The sequence below is a fragment of the Pelodiscus sinensis genome, chromosome 13 (assembly GCF_052426305.1).
Source record: "Pelodiscus sinensis isolate ZL-2025 chromosome 13, ASM5242630v1, whole genome shotgun sequence".
NCBI classification, from domain to species: domain Eukaryota; kingdom Metazoa; phylum Chordata; order Testudines; family Trionychidae; genus Pelodiscus; species Pelodiscus sinensis.
This window is the reverse complement of record NC_143064.1, coordinates 5,019,831-5,041,563: the sequence shown is the minus strand read 5'-3', so window position 1 is coordinate 5,041,563 and position 21,733 is coordinate 5,019,831. Positions and strand designations below refer to the sequence as shown.

General features: G+C 48.7%; 1 protein-coding gene across 6 annotated transcripts in view; it reads right to left on the bottom strand.

Annotated features, from left to right (window-relative positions):
* Nucleotides 1-21,733, bottom strand: part of LOC102451066 (uncharacterized) — a 69,870-nt gene that overhangs the window by 28,349 nt on the left and 19,788 nt on the right. For all 6 annotated transcript variants that reach the window (XM_075941126.2, XM_006135298.5, XM_006135299.5 and 3 more), the window contains 2 exons: nt 14,248-14,324; nt 4,067-4,235 (listed from right to left, as the gene is read on the bottom strand). In XM_075941126.2, coding sequence (XP_075797241.2) covers nt 4,067-4,235; nt 14,248-14,324 — 246 coding nt within the window. The remainder of the gene's footprint in view (nt 1-4,066; nt 4,236-14,247; nt 14,325-21,733) is intronic.

Here is a 21,733-nt window from a genome sequence, read left to right as displayed (position 1 = left end):
ATTTCAAGTCCAAAAAAAGTCATTTCAAAATGAAAAGCAAACGTGGATTTTTACAGAAATCCGTCCCCCCCCCCCACACACACACTTGAACATGTACAATTTGGATAAAACTGGTTCAATTCAGTGAAGCATTTCCACAGAGCCACATCTGCATTATTTTTTCCACACAAAAAAGAATTCTCAGGTGAAAATGTTTGCCTCCGTCTTCTCCTCAGTCCAGCTCTGTGCTCTTCCGAGGTTTCGTGTGGCTAAGGAAGATCGTGAGTGCCTGTCTATGCTACAAATATTAACTGAGATGTCACCAGGTCCTCTCAGTGTTTGATGCTGTGTAGACAGGTCACAGTTGTACATTCCCTGGCTAAAACACAATAAATATGGGTTCATACCAGCACACAGCTAGACACAAAGAGCTCTTTCCTGCTGCTAGACCTGTAACCTCGGTCTAAACCCCCTGGCCCAGCTGCCTTACAAGGAATGTAAAATGAATTTAGCAGCTTGATTCAGGGTAAATGGAAGTAACTAGGGACAATCCCTTCCCACAGAACTGTCAGGGAAAATCTTCTTCTTGATCCAACCCTTGCTTTATACACGGATTCCAGATGGAAGGAGGGCTGGGAGGGTGGGTATAGTTCCCTGTAATCTGTGTGCTTGTGCAGCCTGCTCAGGAGACATTCAATGCCACCCAGCTGATTAGCAGAGTGCCCACAGCTAAGTTTTATGGTTGGTGGGGCACATGCCTCGGTGCACATACAAATATTCCAGACATGCATGGAAAAGATTAGAGGGAACGTTGACGGGGTGCTGCTGGATCTTCTGGCTTGAAGAAGTTTTCATCCATAAGTTCTCTTCCATTAGTTTCATAACCTAAAATTCCCTTTTTATCTCCAAAACAAACAGAGAGGGGGCTTTTCATCACAGGATGCATATAGTGTAAGAAACCAAACACATGCACACAGGACACCTTTTTGCTCCTGCCCTTCAGTAAAGCCATTTTCTCTCTCACATCACTGGGGAAAGACTTGCATTGCCTGCGTGGCTAGCTTCCCATTGCCATTTGAGATGTAGCCAGTCATATGGGTAGGCTGAGTCTTAAATCCTTCCCTTGGGGCACACTGGACTGTACAGAACTAATCTGTGCTCTTACAGCAAAAGCTGGGCCGGAGCTCCTGTTCTTCCACTTTGATTTAGCATTATCAGCTGGCTAATATCGACCTTGCGCTGTACTGTAGGACTACAGGGCACTACACATGTGCCTGCCTCACTCCACAGGCGAGTCCTACGCTTTTACAGTGTGTATTGGGGATGTTAAAAATCGTGTAATAGGGTCACCGTGTAACCACTGAAAAGCTTTGTACTGCAGAGCCGGCAGCAAAGTCTCCCCTGGAGCGGAGCCAGCAGCAACGTCTCCTCCCCGCGAGCGGAGCCGGAAGCCCCTTGCCCACCCGACTGCCGGGGAAGTGGCTTCTCTGAGTGTAACCGACACGGTTAGTCATTTACGCTCAAAACATGCCTATAGTGGGTGTCCATTTTTACACCAGCTCTTTCTGGATGAAAGAGACTCTGTCCAGATACAAGACACAATTGTAGCAAATCTGCCGTGGTTAGAAAGACGGTCTCAATTAGGTTTTTAATTAATATAAACAAATGCAAATGCTCATTATTTATTTATTTATTTAGAACTGAGCTGGTGTCTGGAGATTTTCTACATTTTCTTTTGGCAGGAGCTTAAAAGTAACTTGAGACTATGTGGCGGGTCTAGGACAGAGGAGTGTAGGACAAGCTCCCCTACATACAACATGTCCACAGCGTAATCCCTTGCAGTGTATTTATATTTGCATCCAAAACTAACGCTGCACTGATAGCCAATAAAAAGAGAAAACAGATGTTTTAGCTATTATATTTCTACCCCCGTTTCCCTACATAAAGAGATCATTCAGCCACATGCGTTCCCACCAAGATGCTGTTTCTTAAAGCAGCATGTAAAAATCTCAGTTCTAAACCTATCAATAAGTCACCCCAGCCAGATATCCCTTTGGTATCACTCACTTTTTGGTTTGTGCCTTCTTCTACCACTTAGCTTTGCAACTCCACCTGCTCCTTCTTGTGCACCACCCTCTGCCGCCTCATCTCCACCCTTGCTCAAACATGCTGCTTTCATAACAGCATCCATCAGGCACCCGCCCGAGAGCATGCTCACGCACCCCAGGCATGAGATTAAACCACCATCTCCTGCGTAGAAACCCCTCCGGCGTGGTGGATTCCATTTGGAGCAGGATTATCAAGGGCCAAGTTTTACCCTCCCTTGGTTTTGCCCACTTAGTGGAACTGAAATGAAGCAAAGTCCCATTCGGGGAGTTTCCTTTTCAATTCTGCCATCGAGAAGGCGTTCCCATCCCATATCTCCATCCCACAGACCTCGGGAACTCCGAGGGCAACCACACAGAGGCCCCTTGGCCATACGTGTTGGAACACGGGGTGCTGCTGGATCTTCCGGCTTGAAGAAGTTTTCATTATCAGTATGGGCTACAGTTTGGTTCAAAGGCGCTCAGCTCTCTCGCTATCAAAACTGTTCCAGCGCGCCTGCCCTTGGCCCTCACTAATTCCCACCAACCCATAGACTTCCAGGTAGCTCTGCTGTCAGAACTCCCTTATAATTCCATGGCTTTTCCAGGCAGAGCACCGCCCTCCGAGGGTTCTGCTGCCTGTACTTAGTATTTGTAGCTCAATTATTTACAAAACACACGGTGGAAAGCGGAAACCCTGCACTTTCTGCCACAACCACCAAAACCACAGTCCCGGGAGTGTTTTGGTGTTCTGCATACCAAGAATAATTAAACTCAGGGCTCAGCTCTGCTAGCCTGGCAAATGCAAAAACTCCCTTCGGCTCCCTTGCATGTTCAAGAACAGACCCATTGAAGAATTCGCTCGTTCGGTTTCTCTTGCAGCCAGCTCCGCGCTGCCGGCGTACGAACAGGTTTTTGAACGGCACCAAACACTCAATGTAAATTCTCAGAACAGCAGTGTTTTACCCACTTCTTAGTCTCCAGCTTTGCGCAATGCAAACTTCCGTTTCTAACCTGTGGATGAGAGTGCTACGGAGAAAGAACACGGGGGTATGGTGAACTGGAGTTCTTGCAAGAGAGAAATCTCTTTGCTTTCGCACGGGGAGCAGACAGTAACATTCTAGTGACTCTGCACCAGCTAACAAGCATCAATAGGGTAGTTGTGAAGATCTAATTCCTCTTACCCCCAGGGACTGTATCATCACTCCTGCTATCATTGCCGTGCGAACAAGCCAAAGCCTGTCAGATCCCCAAATTCCTGCTTTCTGCCCAGAGCGAGCGCACGCACACAGAACTCATCAGCCCGCCCAGAGAGACCATTTTTAACTAATTTGTCCCAGTCTGGGTTTGAAAGCAAACGGTTACACGGATCTTTTTCAACAGAGCTCAGATCAAATACCTCTACTGAAACGAGAGGCGCACACTGATTGCAATATTTTTACAGATTGGTTTGTTTTTTCAGACTCAAATTCAAAGCAAGAGGTTCCCAAGACAGAAGTGTAAGGGCTCTCTTGCCACGCTGCATGCATAACTGGAGGCCTTTGGCAGCTTTCTCATAAGAAAATTGTCTACGGGGCTCTCTAATGCAGAGATTCTGCTGTTAGATTATTTTCCTTTGCCCCAGCCTTGAAGCAGGTTAATCCTCACAGGCTCCATTGACGCTGCCGTTTGATTTCTTGTATGTGCTCTCTGTATCAGCAGTACTCAGATCACCGCTTACTTTCAAGTCACTACTGGTAAGACTTGCCAACACTAACTCATGAAGTCTGGTCTATCTGCAGTTTTACAGGCTAAACAGTTGGCTGTATTTTTCCTCCTGTGCTGATTTTTGGAACCCATTGCAAAGGAAAAAGGAAATTCCTGAAATTCCATCATCTGCATTAGGACTTGTTTTGCACAAACTTGGACGGAGCTTGCTCCTTTGGGGCCAACTCATGCTTTCATGCTATTGCTGCAAAACGCCTGCACCACCGGATAATTTCTGTGGGGCAGGGCAAACTTACCCAGACTCCGCTGGTGAATGAAGAGCAATGGTGTCGAGCGCAGGGAAGCTGACATCGCTGCTGGACTGGCTTGGTTTTAAATGACTCTCCCCGCTGGAAGCGGGCGGCTCTTTTCTTTTCTTCTTAGCAAAAAAGTTCTTGAAGGTCTGAAATTTGGATTTTTTCTTTCCTGCAATGGGAGAGAACAAAACTTTACAAAGGGTGCAGGCCGAGGTGGCTCTGGATTACGCTCCATGCAAAACCGCAGAGTGATCCTTTGGAGAACTGTACGCCACAGTAACCCATTCATTTAACTGAACAACTTGGTAAATAATTCAGAGGTGGAGTCCTGTGAATGCAACGCTGTCATTCTTAGTTGGGCTGCCTGTGAAATATCACTACAAGAAGCAGATGGTTCCAATACTGCTTTAGGTTTCATTTTAGGAACACGGCTTATATAGAAAATACACCACAGACCCGCACATTGGCCGTGCAAATTGAGTTTGGCTTACCATAAAGGACAAAGTGCATTTTAAATATTCTAATGTCTTTTACTTAACTCTTGAGGTCTTCAATTAGCTTCATTTAGCCCTGGATTTTTCAGCCAATTTCATAAAAAGGACAGCATTGAAAGGGAAACCGACTAAATGTGGCCAAAAAAAAATATAAGGCTTTTAGAAATCCTAAGATCAAAAGTAAAAGTCTACCCAATTTAAAAAAAAAAAAGATTTCAAAGAAGATAATTGCTTTTAAGCATGTAATATTCTCCTGCAGCATCTGAAACCCCAAATCATTGGTGCACGACATATTCAACAGTGAAACGGGCTACAAGCAAAAGATGTCGCTTGGTTTTATTGTCCAAACTCAGAGAAGTACACAAAGTATCCAAGAGCATAAATAGCGAGAGGCATATTAGAGTCTTTTAAAATATTCTGTCGCTTATTGTGACCTAGTGCGGGCGTGCTGTCTGCTCTATAACCCAGTGTGCTATGGTGGTGCCTTGCTGGTTGCTGGGCTTGGGCAGTGGGTGACTTCCGCTGGCGGCTATTTGTAGCACGGCCCAACAGGACAGCGGATGAGTCACTAGGCAAGGGGCTCACAACCTGTCCGACAGGTCGCCTCCCAGGGAGAGAAACAAAGGGAGGAAGGCGGAGACTAACCCCTGTCTGGGGATTAGGGCTGGAAGAGAGTCAGTTTCTGTCCGGTATCATGGAGGAAACAGCCTAAGCAAGGGGCTGGGATTTAGGGGCCCAGTCTCCCCCATATCAAGGGGGGGCTGAGGCATCCTAGGCCTGCCCTGTAACCAGATTCCATCTGTGCTGTGCTGTATCCTGGAGGAGCAATAAACTCCCTCTATTCGACTGGCTGGTAGAGTCTGTCCGTGCCATTACGGGGGTGCAGGAGGCGAGGGAACCCCGACGCGCCGTCACACTTACGCTAATCCAAGGTATTTTAAGGTGATAGAGTTTCGTTTGTTTCGCCGCTGCTTCTTTAGGATTGACTTTTCGATTGACAAAAGTCCCTTTAGTGAACAGTTTGGGGTTCTGGAGTCAAAACCCTTTGCACTAAGTAGCCTTAAACTCTACACCGGCATTGTTAGAATGCAAAAAGAGTTCTTGAGCTCTAACCATGGCTCAATTCATACTCCAGGCTAGCTGGGGTAATACGCAGCTGGAGGATTTCTTCATAAACAAGGCATTATTTCAGGACACATATTTGTCTTCTCCCAGCACTGAGTGAGTCAGCAATGCTTTGTCTCCGCGTGCGCCCGGCACGTAGGGCGATTTATGCCAGAGGCATTATTGGGCCTGAAACAATGCCACCACCCAGCTGCAACTTGTGCCAGACAAGAGTCACTTTGAGACAGACACAATGACTCCAGGGTCGATGCTGTACAGTCGCAAATAACAATGCTGTCACCCCCTGCTGAGCTGGAGCAGATGCTGGGGGCTCGCAGGTTGGCTTCCGTCAGAGGAGAAATCGGTGACTTGGACACTGTGTATTCGGCTGGCGTCACTTGATTTATTTACTCTGAAACAGGGGACTCGGGGGCGGATTAGCCACGGAGTGAATGGGACCCGGTGGCCCCAGCCAATTGAGGGGTCCCACATCCCAATCCGCTCCAGGGAGCGGGATGAGGGTGTGGGGGGCTTGCCCCGTTCTGGACTGCACTCCTTCCAAGGATATGGGAAAGCCCCCCTCCCCCGCCCCCGGCAGAGTAGCAGATGAGTAGAAGAAGCCCTCAAACTCTGACCTCCTTCCCCTGCAGGGGGGCTGGGCAGGTGGGGGTGGCACTGCAGATGGAAGAGGTGGGGAGGGCTCCCACTTGCTCTGGCCCAGGGACCCACAAACCCTTAATTCACCTCTGAGGGTCCCCGCCCTTTAAGGACAGAGTAGATTTGACCCTGTCCCATGTGTCCAGGGAAACAAAGGAAGCAGTCACGGGTAGGGAGGAAGTTTGTGTCTGGGACAGGGAAGATACAGGCTCATCTCCCAGTGCTGCCATAAGTACTGGTAAGAAGGACTGACGTGCCAAGTGCACTGCGACAGACCCGCCCCCCAAGCTTTAGGAAATGGACGTACGGACACAAATGCACGCAACTCAAAAGTGCTTGGGACCAATGGCATCATGTAACCCGTCAATCGTCGTGTCTTTATCGGCTGGCTCTGTTTATCTTATCTGGGCGTGTGTGTCATTCGTGTGTGTCAACTTAGACATGTGGAGTGCTTTATGGGTTTTAAATGTGGGAATGACAATCAGCACGGGCGTTACCCTCGATGTCTTGATGACCAGCTGTTAAACGATCTCTTGAGTCCTTTAAGTCTGAGCAGTGGTTGGTCTGAGAAAGTCCTATGTCCACCCCCACTGGCCAGGTGACCTCCCATGCAAGAAGGGAGGAAGTAGGAGTGTGGGTCTTTGGCGGGCACACCCAGCAGAGTGAACCAGAGACCCCCGGGGAGGAGAAGATACCCCCGGTCGGAAGGCTTGGCTGGGAAAGGAACAGTTTTAGGGCGAGTTTGAAATAAGTTTGCACTGAGGATTTAGTGTCGATGTAGCTCAGCGTTTTCTGTTGTTTTATTTGTAACCTACTTTGTGCTGCCTGTTCCCACTTACCACCACTTACACCCTATTGTCTGTACTTAATAAAATTACTTTTACTTACTATCAAGCCCCAGAGTAAATCATTATTACTTGGGGGAGCCATTGGCGGGCACATCCCCCCTTTCATTGCTCAGGGGGCTTACCTATATAATTCTTTTGGGGTTCTGATCCCATGTGGGGAGTGGTATCCCGGGAAGCTGGGCCCAAAACTGCATTGTCATTCGATCTGAAGGTGCTCCTTGGGGGGGGGGGCACTGATTTCGGCTCTATGTCTCGGCTGGCGGGGGGACCAGGGAGCTGCCCAGCAGGACAGGGTGGCGAGAAGTCCCAGAGAGCAGGAAGGTGAGTAGAAGTGGCCATGTCAACACCCCGGGAGGTACCCCCAAGGGGACTTCTGTGACCTCACCCCGTCACACACACCACTACAGAAGTATTCTAAGTACGCTGCAGAAACAGAACTGACGCAGTTATAAAAAAACAAAAAGGACAAGTTCCAGTACTTATCCCATCTCCCCAACAGCCCCCCTTCAGCACTGAAATGTGCCCGGTGGCCTATCAGGCATTTCCTACCCCCACCCTACAAGGGGTGCAGCTAGCGGTCTTCATCTCACCAGCTAGGACACGGGTATTTGTCTGCCTGCTCTGCCCAGCCTGCCGTGACTCACTACCTGTACTCTGCTGGGCTGAGCCGCCATCTTCCTTGGCTAGCGCAACGACAGTGCTTCAAAATACCTAAGCTCCTTCTTGGGTACAAATGTGCTTATACACATGAGCACGCTGCATCTCCGGCTGTTGGGGCAACTCGGAGGCACAGGGCGGGAGCAGCATGGCAGTGCTGAGAGGGGCAGATGAAGGGCCGACACTTGACAGCCTCCCGGCCAAACCTCTCAGGATCACCTGTCAACGGCTCCAAGACCCACCCGTAGATCCCGACCGACTGGTTGGTGACCAGTGGCTTAGACGGTGATTAACAGCACCACCTAGCAACTCTCCATAGCAATCATGATACACAGCACTTTCCTGCTGTGCCTGGCCGCTTAAATAACCCTCAAAGCGCTGTAAGAGAGGAGCAGGTTGTATTAGACTCCTTTCACAAATCGGGTATCCAAAAAACGGCAGTCACTTGCGCAAGTGTAACTGCCACCAGGTGGAGCTGAGTATAGGAGCCTCTACCCCCTGCGCTAAAAGCCAGCTGGCTCCTAGACTGTGCTGTAGAGGTCTCTTGGTCTTAACTGTTGCTGTGGTCTCGGTGCCACTTGCATTGCTCAGTAACCACACTAGGGCTATGTCTACACTCATGGCTTCTTGCGCAAGAATCCACAGAGCATCTACACCGCCCGCCCACTCTTGCGCAAGGAAATTTACAGTACGGCGTGGTAAGAGAGGGCTTCTTGCGCAAGAGCTACGCTCTTTTTTAAGCCCTCTTACGCAGGAGCTCTTGCGCAAGAGGGCAGTGTGGGCCCTCGGCAGGGATTTCTTGCGCAAGAAAGCCCTATGGCTAAAATGGCCGTCGGAGCTTTCTTGCACAAGAGAGCATCCACACTGCCATGGGAGCTCTTGGCGCAAAAGCACAGCGCGCACATGGCAGCGTGGACGTTTTCTTGCACAAGACTTCTTGCACAAGAACCCTTGCGCACGATGTTCTTGTGCAAGAAGCCACCAGTGTAGACATAGCCTCGGTGTGAGGGTTACACAAGATGACACAAAGCCCAAACCTAAGCCCGCTAAAGTCAGCGGCAATTCCTGTTGACTCCAATGGACTTTGGCCCCGGTCCACAGATAGCCAGTGGCAGAGTTGGTAACAGAAGACAGGTCATGTTAGCCATTAAACCCCATTACCTCGCAAGCCACCCAGAAGTCTCCGTTAGGTGGTTCTCAGCCTGTCGTCACTGCATCACCAGTGTTCAGATGAATCATCAGCGTTCCAGGTGTGTCCCTCCCAACCACCGTGTGCACAACGTGTTATTCCAGAAAAAGCACCTAGATCCCATCGGTCTAAAATGACTTCCTGTGGGTCGAGGTACAGAGCACGAAAAGATAAAAGCAAAGTCTCCAACGAGCACAGTGTGCGCACGCCCCGATCTATCCATCCGCATCCGTTCATCTTCTCACCCGCTTCAGCGGCAGAACAAAATGTCTGAGCGCTGCACGAAGGCAAAGTCTTACAGTGGTCCCCAACCTTTTGGGGCTGACGGGTGCCTGGGGGCGGGGTCGTGCAGGCGCCGCGTGCCCGGGGCGCAAGAATGGCTTGGACTGGCCCTGGTCACGTGGTGGGCACACATAAATGCCCCGGTGGGCGCCATGGCGCCCGCGGGCACTGCATTGGGGACCACTGTCTTAGATATTTAAAAGACATCATATGCAGAAAACAGCATCATTACGATTGCATTGCTATCGATGCACACACCAATGGTAATATGAACAGGGAGGGTCGCTTAGTGTAGGCTTACCAATGGCTTTTGCACTAGACCGGGGGTGGGCAACAGGTCCTCTGCAGGCCGGATCCAAGCGAGTTGATCTGGCCCGTGGAGTCCCTGTCACTCCCCCACCCCCAGGCCAATCGGGGCTAGGGACCAAGGAGAGCACAACGCTTCGAGTCAACCCTGGCTGTTGAATCTAAGCACCATGTGCCCAAAGGCACGGACCGAGAGACTTCATGCACTCCCCCCGACCCCAGGTCAATCAGAATCTGTGGGCGGGGAAGCACAGAAGTATCCTAGCCCCGCCCCTTCCGCCTGAGGCCCCGCCCCTTCCGCCTGAGGCCCCGCCCCTTCCACAGCGGCCCAGGGCCACTTCAAAAATTTGTGAAGTAGCACTCGGTCAAAAATGATAGCCCACCCCTGCACTAGACTAAATCGGAAGCCCAGGGATGTGTGGAGGGTCAGGTTCCTGAGCTAGTGGATCACACAGTAAATTATGAAAGCAGGGGTGAAACAGAGTAAACTCAAGAAGCTGTCGTGACTATGACTGCAAAGGATAAAGCCAAGCAATTTCTCCCCTGATTTGTTTTAAATCCGTGTGGTAAAGAATTTCAGGATGGAAGCCATGAAAGTAGCTGGTCAGCCTCCAACACTGAATAAAACCTCAGTCATTACATGAGCAATACATACTCCTCGAATGCAGTTCAAAACTCAGAAACCACGATCAGTGCATTAACCATCATTTTAACATTGGCCGGGTCTTGCACATCAGCACAAAAAGCCATTCCAGCACAGTTACGCCCAGCCTAATTGAATTGCTCCAGCTGTTGAAACAAAACGAGAAACAGGAAGCTCTTCCCAGAAGCTCACAGGAACTAGCAGAAAAACCACTTTGAGATAGCCCTTTCCTATGTGACCTGTGTATTTAGACCAACAGCCCTCTGGAGCACCACGTCTGTGTTCTTGTCTTGAGTTTGGAGAGCATTTGGCACTTCAGATTGTGTACTGTTTGTGTTTGCTGTTCTCAAGCTGATACATGTCACCTATGAGGCCTTGCGGTACTGGTGAAGTAATCAAATATTGCACTGGGTTCACAAAATGCTTTATGATTCATGTGCGAGATAATCTGTGTCTGTACATCATACAGTGAATGCCCAGCAAGATAGGTTCTAGAACTTCTGACTAAGGCTTCTAAAAACTGCAGTAATACCAATAATAATAATAATAATAAAGGAAGATTTAACCACGTAAATTAAAAATCCAGCACAGAGAGGTGAAGGAATCCCCAAGTTAACATAACTGCATATAAAACCATTCATCAAAACAGTTTATGAATGATGGCTCACAATTTTTGAATGCTTGGGATTGGCAATATTGCAATGCAAAACATATTTTTTCCAGATAAAATTTAAAGGGCTAGTGTCAGCTTTAAAAAAATCGTACTTCTACCTGAAAACGTATGGGCTGTTAAAATTGCAAGTAACTACTGTAACTGACAGAGGAGAAAACAAATGCTGTGTTCTGTTTTTTCAAGTTCATTTACTTTGTGCCTTTCACAGCACTCTGAATACAGCCAGTTTCATTATTTTCGCTCTCTGGTCAGTATGTGAAATAGAGCCCCCTTGTTGTTTGTGTGATTCTTCTACATAGCAACAGGGGAAAGAAAAACACTTTTTAAATAAGAAAATGTGATGGTAAAATGACAAAAATTGGTAGGAAGATTCAGGGGCATGGGAAACACCTGAAATGATCAGTATCATCATGAGTAACCCTGCCCTCCCAAAATCTTGAAGCTGGTTTTAAAGAAATCATGCAGTGTAAAGCAATAATGATGAGTGTTTGGTGTTTTTAATTGCCTCCTGGATTTGGGGCTTTTAAAGTTCATTAAAGCCACATTTGCAAGATTTTCCTGCCAGCCTGGAGGATTGGAAAAAGACGGTTCCCAGTCTCGTAACTGGTGTTCTTCAAGATGTGTTGCTCATGTCCATTCTACGTTAGGGGTGTGTGGTTGCCAGATGCACTGATGCCAGAAGTTTGTCCTTTAGCAGTACCCTTAGGGGAGCGATTCTGGTGAATTCTGGAGTGGTGCCCTTATAGTACCATGCACTTCTCCCCCACTGCCCGCCCCCCCCCCCAAAGCTCAGTTCCTTCTTGCCGAAAACTCCAACGGCAGGGGAGAGAGGGCAGGTTGCAGATGGACATGAGAAACACATCTCAAAGAACATAACTGGTGTCGTCTTCTTCGGGCGCTTGCTCACGGCCATTCCAAGGTTGGGGATTCCTGAGCAGCGAGCCTGGAGCCGGGTGGGAGTGCAGGGAGATGATGCTTGTAACAGCACTGCCGGCGTCGTCACTGCTCCGCTGGGTGAGGGCCTAGCGAGTTGTGAGCGCGTGTACTGAAGACCCTGACATGTCTACCGGGTTGGGACATGAGTACGGAATGTAGCCGACCATGCCTGCACCCCGTGTCGACTGAGCCTTTACCGCTGGCGGTGGCGGGATATGCGCCAGGTCATGACACATCTTGAAGTAGAAGGTAATCCCATTGGAGATCCTCGGTAAGGAGACCGGGAGGCTCTTCATCTGCAGTCACTACCAAGAGCTGGGTCGAGTCCCTAAAGGGCCTTGTACATGCCAGGTGAAAAGCCAGGGCATGTCCAAAGCACGCAGATTCTTTTCCTTGCTATCGGCATGTGGCTTAGGGTCGCCCACTGGGAGGAAGATAACCTGATGGAATAAAAACACCACCTTTGGCGAAACCGTTTTTCCTGAAGGTGGTTGAGAGCCGAACCTTGTCTTTAAAAAAATATTGCGTCCGGTGGTTCCAAAGTCAAGGCTTTCAGCTCTGACGCCCGTCTGGCCGACGTCACCGCCACAAGGGCGATCTTCCGTGACAAATGAGTCAGAGCGGAAGAGCCCAACAGCTCAAGGGGCAGTCCCGTTAACCAAGAGAGGCCCAAACTGAGATCCCATCGGAGGACAAGGTCCTTGAGTGGAGGGAAGCGCCTTTCACAAGGTCTCTCAAGAACCAAGCCCACATCTTGTGCGAAAACACCAACCTGCCGGGAACCAGAGGGTAGAATACCAAAATGGACATTTGATGAACCCTGATAAAGGACAGGGACAACCCTGACAAAAGACCTTCAGAGGCAGGTAATCCAGGATGGTCTGCAAGGATGAATCTGTGGGGGGTATGCTCCACTTGGCCTCCACAGAGAGAGAACTTCATCCATGTCACCAGGTAAGTTGCCCTAGTAGAGGGTTACCTGCTGCTAACAGGACCTCCTGCACTTCTTCCCTAGAGCACACCTGCTCTTCCAGGTTCAGCCATGCAGTAGCCATGCCATGAGGTGGAGGGATAGGTGGTTGGGATGCAGGAGATGACCATGGTCTTGCAACAGGAGATTTGGGCGAATGGGCTGTGCCCACGTGCTGAGGTGATCAAGATGACTCAGACCTTGTTCCTCTCGATCTTAGCCAGGGCTCTGTTAACCTGGCAGGAATGACTACCTCAGACTTCCTGATCCAAACAGGGGAAAGGCATCAGCAAGACCTCCATCGTCAGGACTTCACAGGCAGCAGAATTGACTCTTTGCTTTTTGCCTCATGGTGAAGAGTTCCGCTTGGGGAATCTCCCACTTCTGGAAGAGCATCCGAGCCACCTCCAAGTGGGGGGACCATTGGTGGTGAGGTAACGAAGATCTGCTGAGGTGATCCACCAATGCGTGCTCGACACCCAGGCCCGCAGAAGGAGATGCCTTGCTCCGCTTCCCCCCACTACCCGTGAGAGTTGGGTGGGATGGGCCCCCGCTGCTGGTTGGCCCCTCACACCCAGGGTATTTGGGGGGGAATGTGCCCCTCGTATGCCTCTGCACGTTGCCCCTGACCCCAAGAGGGGGAGACTAAAGTCTCAGCCTCACCGTTTGGTGAGGGACATGGATGGGCAAAGCTAGAGTCCAAGTGCTTCAGCTCCAAGTATAGGGGGCCTGAAACCCTGAGCTCCATTGAAGATGTAAGTCTGTGGGCTCCCACCTCAGCTCTGAGAGGTGGGACTCAGGCCCGGGGCTGACGGTTCTCTTGGGATTTGGCTTCAGCTTAGACTTGCTGAGGGTGGGGGCCAAACAGCCACCCTCCATATCCCCATTAAAACAGGGTCACAGCCGACTTTGTGGTCCCAACCCCCAATCTGGGACTAGACCGAAGGATAAGCAAGTAGATGGATGTCTGTAGCAAACACCGATGGCTCCTCCACCACGAGGAAGTGCTACAGTGGGGCGATGGCCCGACATCTCTTTCCTACCCGGGAGTGACCTCTCCAACCTACACCCAGGGCCAGATTCCAAGAGATCCGGTCACAGTAGATACAGCCTGTTTCCTGGCCATGCAGCCTGTTTGCTAGGCACCCAGCACCAGAATGTGAGACAAATATCCTCCCCAAACTGATGGCTCTCCAGGACTCCCCATTGGTTTCCCCAGCAAAATTCCCTTGTCTACACAGAGTGGCTCTTTCCATTACAAAAACTCACGAGACTCCAAAGAACAGGGCAGCCACCGTCCCTTTTAAAGAAACAAGGCTTGGTTTCCAACAGGGTGCCCGGTGTACTATCCACACGGGGTGCCCGGTGTACTATCCACACGGGGTGCCCAGTGTACTATCCACACGAAGAGCATCTGTTTACCTGAACACTCCTCGGTTGCCTCCCCTGGCTCAGGTGTCCGTACAACGTCCGTGGGCCCTGTCGCCATGACGCAGTGCCTGAAATACAAGACAGAACCACTTGTTACTTTTTAGTCCGTGCGCGCAACAACGTTAGAGACACAGATTCATTCGACCCAGCAAGGAAACTGAACGTGGCTGAATGATCCCGGAGACTAATCACCAACAGGGGCTTGCACAGAGAGTTTGCGCTCCAACCACAGACTTTTCTTCACCTTGCCACAACAACCTTCTCTCCCCGCAGTGCTTCTCCACAGTGCTGCCCTCTTTTCAGGAAGGCAGGACCAGCGCTTGTCCTAAAGGAAAGCGCTATTAAGCACGCTTACCTATGAGCAGAACACGCCCCAGCCTCCAAATACTGAAATCTTTACAGCTGCTATTTACTAAACAGACACGGCTCTGAAAATACGCCCAATTTGGCTCCCCCCCCCCAATCCAAACACAACTTAAGTAAGAGTTGGGATTGGCCCTGCCTTCGGCAGGGGGCTGGACTTGATGACCTCCAGCTCTACGATTCTATTCTAAGAGAAGAGCAGCTGAAAATTCACATCTTGTCCTATGGGGTCTCCCCACAGCAGTCCCCCTGCTATCCTGTCAGCATTATAAAAATGAATTCAGCATCTGCACTGAGCTAGCACCCTCGGCTCCCCTACATATGTGAAAGTGGAGTTCAGCTGATTGCACTAAATCCAAAACAGATTTGATCCATCAGCTTTTAGCCACGAGCTTCAAAGCCTTGTTGCAAATAGGCCTATTGATCTAGTGGAAAACATCATTCCCCCCTGGACTAAAACAAACATTACATCGAGCTTTTAAGATCATACAAAGTTAATTTTCCAGGGCTCCTTCAGCTACAAAAGAATTAAAACAGCAGCCCACAACAATTGCAGTTCAAATGTCAAATAATATAAATATGCCATTTTTAGCAAGACAGCGCTACAAATAAAAAAAAAAAATCTTAATCTTTGTTGTCGAAGATAAATGATACAATGTGCCCGAATTGGAGTAAAAAAAATCTTTATTTATAAATAGTAATATCCATTTAGTCACAAAATTCTGCTCCCATTGACTAGAATACACTCTTTAGTTAGCCATTTTCTATTTCAAATTTTTAAACCAACTTTACGGATAGGTAAACTAATAGAATTAAGCCCTAAATACCAAGAATCTTTAGAGAGCACACCAGCTCACGGAGGTCAATAGGAAAGTCCTGTATTAGACACTGATTGGATTAAACGTTTTTTTAACAACAGCTGGTTTGAGGAGGTCTTCAAATATTTGTTAGACAATAATACTAATTGAATGCTAATATGCAAGTCCTGGGGATTACAGTGGATGAGAAGCTGGATAGAATAAGAACATGGTACCGTTGTAGCCAAGAAGGGCATTAGGGTGCATTAGGAAGAGCATTGCCAGCAGATCTAGAGAAGTGATTTAATCCCCTTTATTCGGCACTGGGGAGGACACATCTGGAGTACTGCGTCCAGTTCTGGGCCCCTCCTTACAAAAAGGATGTGGACACATTGGAGAAAGTGCAGTGGAGAACAACAAAAATGATGAGGGGGCTGGAGCACATGACCTATGAGGAGAGGCTGAGGGATTTGGGTTTGTTTAGTCTGCAGAAGAGAAGAGTGAGGGGGGATTTGGTAGCAGCCTTCAACTACCTGAAGAGAGGTTCCTAAAAGGCTGGAGAGAGGCTGTTCTCAGTGGTGGCAGATGGCAGAATGAGGAGCAATGGGCTCAAGTTACAGTGGGGGGATCTAGGTTGGATATTAGGAAAAACTATTTCCCTAGGAGGGTGGGGAAGCACTGGAATGGGTTCCCTAGGGAGGGGATGGAATCTCCATCCCTGGAGGTTTTTAAGTCCTGGCTTGACCAAGCCCTGGCTGGGATGATTGAGTTGGGGTTGGTCCTGCTTTGGGAAGGAAATTGGACTGGATGATTCCTGAGGTCTCTTCCAACCTCAATACGCAAATTGCGTATCTTATTTCAACTGTATTTTGAAAGAACGCTCTACTTTGAAACATCCCTTCACCCTCATGGAACGAGGGTTACAGGACGCCAGAATAGCATGCCCGTTATTTCAAAAAAAATATTTCGAAAGAACAGGAGCGTTTCAAAGATGCGGGGTAGCTATTTCGGGATACTTCTGGTGTCCTGAAATAGTCCCGCTGTCTAGACGTTCTCTGTCCCTCCTCTTTCTTTTTCCTAATAATTCAATATGCTTTCTCTTCTGTAATGTCTACATTTCCCATGTATTCTGATGAAAGCAGCGATCAATAGGATTCATACGGATATGTGATACTGAAGGAAGGTTTGTCCTGTTCTTTTTTCTCCACTGCTCCTTGTCTAATGTCAATGTTTGTTACACGAGATTTTCTTCCAGATATTTAAATGAATTTCTATTTTAAATGAATGCATCATGAAAACGTTCAATAAAGTAAAACTGACACACATGCAGATTGTCAGATCTCAACTTATTTTTATAGAATGGGCCCGATGCTGAGTAATTTACAGCACTGCAAATTAGATCAGAATTTGGTGCCATGTTGATTTCACGCTGGCTAGCTTTTCCTGCTTAGTTTTCATCTGTTATACATTTATATAAACCACTTTATAATCTCGCCTGCCCGCTAAGAATCTTGCTCGAATTTCGTTAAATTTGGACTGGCATGCTTCTAAAGTGAAGGGGTTTTTTTCAGTTTGGTAATTCAAAAAACATTACAGCAACGCTTGCAGAGCAGTGCATCGGATAGGCAGCATCTGCAATCAAATAAGCTCCTGCATTTACCCAATCTTGCATCTGGACTGACCGAGGCAAATGGCGATCAGGTGACTTATTCAAGGGCACATCAGGAATCTGTGACGATGGCCCATTTAGTGCTACAACCAGCACTCGATCAAAGAGCTGCTAACATCCTAAGCAGGAAAGAGTAAATTTGGGGGAGAGAGGAGGTATAACAGAATTGTTCTAGGCCTTCAATGAACAAATGTTGAAGGAGAGGCTGAGGGGGGATATGATAGAGGTCTATAAAATCATGAGTGGTGTGGAGAGGGCGAATAAAGAAAAGTTATTTATTAGTTCCCATAATAGAAGAACTAGAGGACACTAAATGAAGTTAATGGGTAGCAGGTTTAAAACGAATAAAAGAAAGTTCTTCACACAGTGCGTAGTCAACCTGTGGAACTCCTTGCCAGAGGAGGCTGTGAAGGCTGGGACTATAATAGAGTTTAAAGAGAAGCTAGATAATTTCATAGAGGTTAGGTCCATAAAAGGCTATTAGCCAGGGGATAGAAATGGTGTCCTTGGCCTCTGTTTGTCAGAGGCTGGAGAAGGATGGCAAGAGACAAATCGTTTGATCATTGTCTTCGGTCAACCCTCTCCAGGGCACCTGGTGCTGGCCACTGTCGGCAGACAGGCTACTGGGCTAGATGGACCTTTGGTCTGATCCAGCACAGCCATTCTTATGTTCTTATGTAAATATTCAAATTAAAAACACTGAGCTCTACTTGTTAAAACATTGCAACAAATATTTTTTCCAACTCAGAATTTAAGAACCTAAGTCGAGCAGGGTTGTAACCCACTGGCTATGTTGTAAATGAACTGTGCTTTAGAAGAAAAGGGCGTCAAAGATCATGGGGAACGCACCCTGGACAGTGGGTGCCTGGGATGGTAATGTGGAGAGAGAAAACGACAAGCTGTCGATAGAGAGGCATGTGAGAGTCCAGGCACTCATTGATTGAATCCTTGGAACGCCGCCTTTTCTACAGCGTAATGAGAGCTGACATACACAGCGCTGAGGCTGGGGTATCAATACAGTGTCTGGATCGTCACCGGCCTTCCAATCAGCTGTACTGACCATGTGCAACGTGTGAGCTTTTCCCACGGCGCTAACCCATTAGCCAAAGGTTTTTTTAATGCAATCTGTATATTGATTTTTGGTGATAAACATACCAGGTCAAATAAAGGCACAGTCATGCGCAGCAACTTTTTTAATCCTCTTTGGGTCATGAGACACGGGAGGGGGAAGGAATTCCGAGAGGGACACAGCACTGATTCTCTCTAGCGCAGCGCGAAATTTCTCAGCTGGCACCCGGGACTAACGGGAGAGTCCTGGGCCCACTGCGCACTTTGGGGGACAAACCAGGACTGAGAGCAATCGGGTGAGGATTTCCCCTCTCCTCTGACACAGCAGCAGCAGCGCCAGTCCACACATGATACTACGCTGGGACACAGGCTTGCCAGACCCCAGTAGTGGCTGGATTCTCTCTCTGTGGGGATGGAAGGGTTGGTGCATGTACATAGTTACAGAACCACCAGCCCTGTCTTAGATCCTCTTTCAATTTGCACCCCTCCCTCCCCCATATTAACTGGTCTCTCCCCCACTGCAGTGTAGCAAACCACAGTGCAACAAAAGATGCTGGCCCCTTGCGAGATCTCTCAGGAGCCAGCCAGCCACAACCTACAGAGAGAACTACAGGGAGAACTTCTCTAGTCCGGCACGCTCTGGTCCAGCAACATCCGTGGTCCGGCATGATTTCAGTTAGCTGGATGTGCCATTATCATGGGTGTAGGCAAATTTCCTGCGGTCCCATAAAGTTTGTTTACAGCCACCCGCAGCGTTCCCTGTAAGCTGAGCGCTTGGGCGGCCACTCAGGAGAGAATCAGGTGCTGCCCAGCTGATTAGCAGAGAGCCCACAGCTGCCCAAAGCCGGTAATGTGTGTTTCTATAGGTGGTGCACATCTGTCCATACCCTGGTGCACATAACAAAATGTATTCCACACATAGATGGAAAAAAATAGAGAGAACACTGGCCACCAGACCTGGCTCTCAGTGTTCTGTGCAGTTATCTAACTCTAATTGATCCCTAAATGTCTTCTCAGAGTCCAGTAAGCACTGGAAGCGTTGGTGATGCTGCTAGACAATACTGATCTCCCGTGGTTTGGTAAATTCTCTGAGCTGGCACCGGTCAGGTCCCCAGGGTGCTGGACTAGAGGGGGGGGCATTGAAAAGATTAGGGATGTAAAAGTATAGTCGATTAACCAATTAACCGATAAGCAAAAGCTTATAGACTACCCACATCCGCCCTCTCCCCACACTTGCCAGTAAAATTTTTTTAGCAGGCTGGCCAGCAGCCCGGCTCAGTCCTGGCTTGCAACAGGTCCAGGACCTACCCCGCTGCGGCTCTGCATTTAAAGTGTATTAGGAGCCAGGTGGGCAGGCAGCCTGGCTCAGTTCCGGCTCGCAGTGGGTCCGGGAGCTCAGACAACCCTTTCCCCAGACGGGCTGCTGCCACTCCACGCAGCTGCCTCTTTATCAGCACAGGGCAACAGGCAGCCAGTCCACAAGGGGAGCTGCTTTTTAAACTCCCACCTGGCACCCTGCGTTGCAGCCTCTGTTACAGAGGCAGCAGCACGGCATGGCAGGCGTCTTCTCCGGAGCGAGGATGGAGCACACTGGCTGCCGGCCCCAATAGCCGAGTAACCACTAAGAATTCATGAGGTTACTCGACTACTCAATGAACCGATATTTCACTTCCCTAGAAAAGACACATTGTGCTCTTCCCTCCTTGCCCTGCACAATCAGTTCAGAACCCGCAAATTAACAAATTCCTCGCATGAAGCAAAAAGCAACAACACCGTTTCCTGGATCACTGTACAGGAATTACTGGCTCCCATTTGCAGCTGGCCTTTAGATCACAGGGGCATATGTTAAACCAATCCATCTCCTGCCAAGAGGCAGAGTTTTTATTTTTAAAGCAGCCACTGGAACTGCTGAGCAATCAATACTGTAATAAGTTTACAGCCACCACAGGTCTACTGGCGACTATCTGTTCCTCTCCACGCTCCTGCAATATGCAGCTTCCATTATTAACTGCAACGTTTTCCTCAGCAACAGCCCTTCATGTGGAGTTTTCCATCTGCAGGAACTAAAGGGGTCTCCCAGCACGAGGGGGCGGGGATGCGTCACTAGCCCCATCTTACAAATGGGTGTGGTTGAGGGTAGACCACTAAGCTCAGTTACCACAGGGCAGCGAGCCGGGTTCTCTTCTTGCTCATGCACCATCAATAAAATCGATAATTCAGTTCCATCGACTGGGCCAAATTCTGCCCTCAGTTTCCCCTCTTCAGCTTGCCTGCCTCCCCAGAAGAAGAGTCTGGAATTGATCATGGGAAAGCCAGTACGAGTACTGCTCGGCTGTCAAACTCCCTGAGAAAATTAGACCTGGACGCTATGGAAACACAACAAATGTGGAACCTCACTGTGCTCTTGGTAGGAAGGGTTGAGCCAAATGGCACTTTGAAGGCCAGATTCTGAGCCCCTTAATTGAGTGTAAGCCCCTTCACTACTAGTTCTAGTGAAGGCAGCTGCTAGTGTAAGGGCATCTGAACCCGACCCAGAGTTACCGGATATTAGATTGGTCTATTGAAAAATTTCCAACTCTAGCTCCCCTCACCAGTGAGCTAGTGGGACAGACCACTGGCTGCCCTAAACAGGCATAAGAGTGTGGTAGTTAACACTCTCCTAGAGCAACAAGAATGATAAAAGGTCTAGAGAACATGACCTATGAGGGAAGGCTGAAAGAACTGGGTTTGTTTAGTTTAGAAAAGAGAAGACTGAGGGGGGACATGAGAGCCGTTTTCAGGTATCTAAAAGGGTGTCATAAGGAGGAGGGAGAAAACTTGTTCATCTTGGCCTCTGAGAGAGAACAAGAAGCAATGGGCTTAAACTGCAGCAAGGGAGGTTTAGGTTGGACATTAGGAAAAACTTCCTAACTGTCAGGGTGGTTAAACACTGGAATAAATTGCCCAGGGAGGCTGTGGAATCCCCATCGCTGGAGATATTTAAGAGCAGGTTAGATAAATGTCTATCAGGGATGGTCTAGACAGTATTTGGTCCTGCCATGAGGGCAGGGGACTGGACTTGATGACCTCTTGAGGTCCCTTTCAGTCCTAGTATTCTAGGATTCTATGATTGCGATCTACACCGGTCATAGTGTCAATGAGGAGTTTTAAGAAAGAAAAGAAAACACTAGTGACAGTGAAGTTGCTGAGTGAGGACCTTAATAAAGACACATTTGCATGCAGAGAAAGTTTGCATCCTGGAAATTTCTGAAAGGTTAAAAGGTCTTTTCCCAAGGGTCACAAAGTCTAGAGTCATAATCGCCACCAGGAAGTCTGGATAAGCAGCAAGATGATATTTAATATCAATAAAAATTCTGAGGATCCAGGAGTCGTATTCCCTGAGGTCTCAGAGAGTGCTCAGTTCCAAGCCTTGCAGAGCCAACAGTTCACAGAAAAGGCCTCATTCGTCACGTTCTTATTCTCGATTCAGGCAAACCCGCTCCGGACCTCCATGAGGTGGTTTGCCTGAGCGAGCCACAAAACCATTGAATTCTTGTCCCCTCACTGTTTGCATTCCAGAGGCTTTTCTGGACAGTTTCTG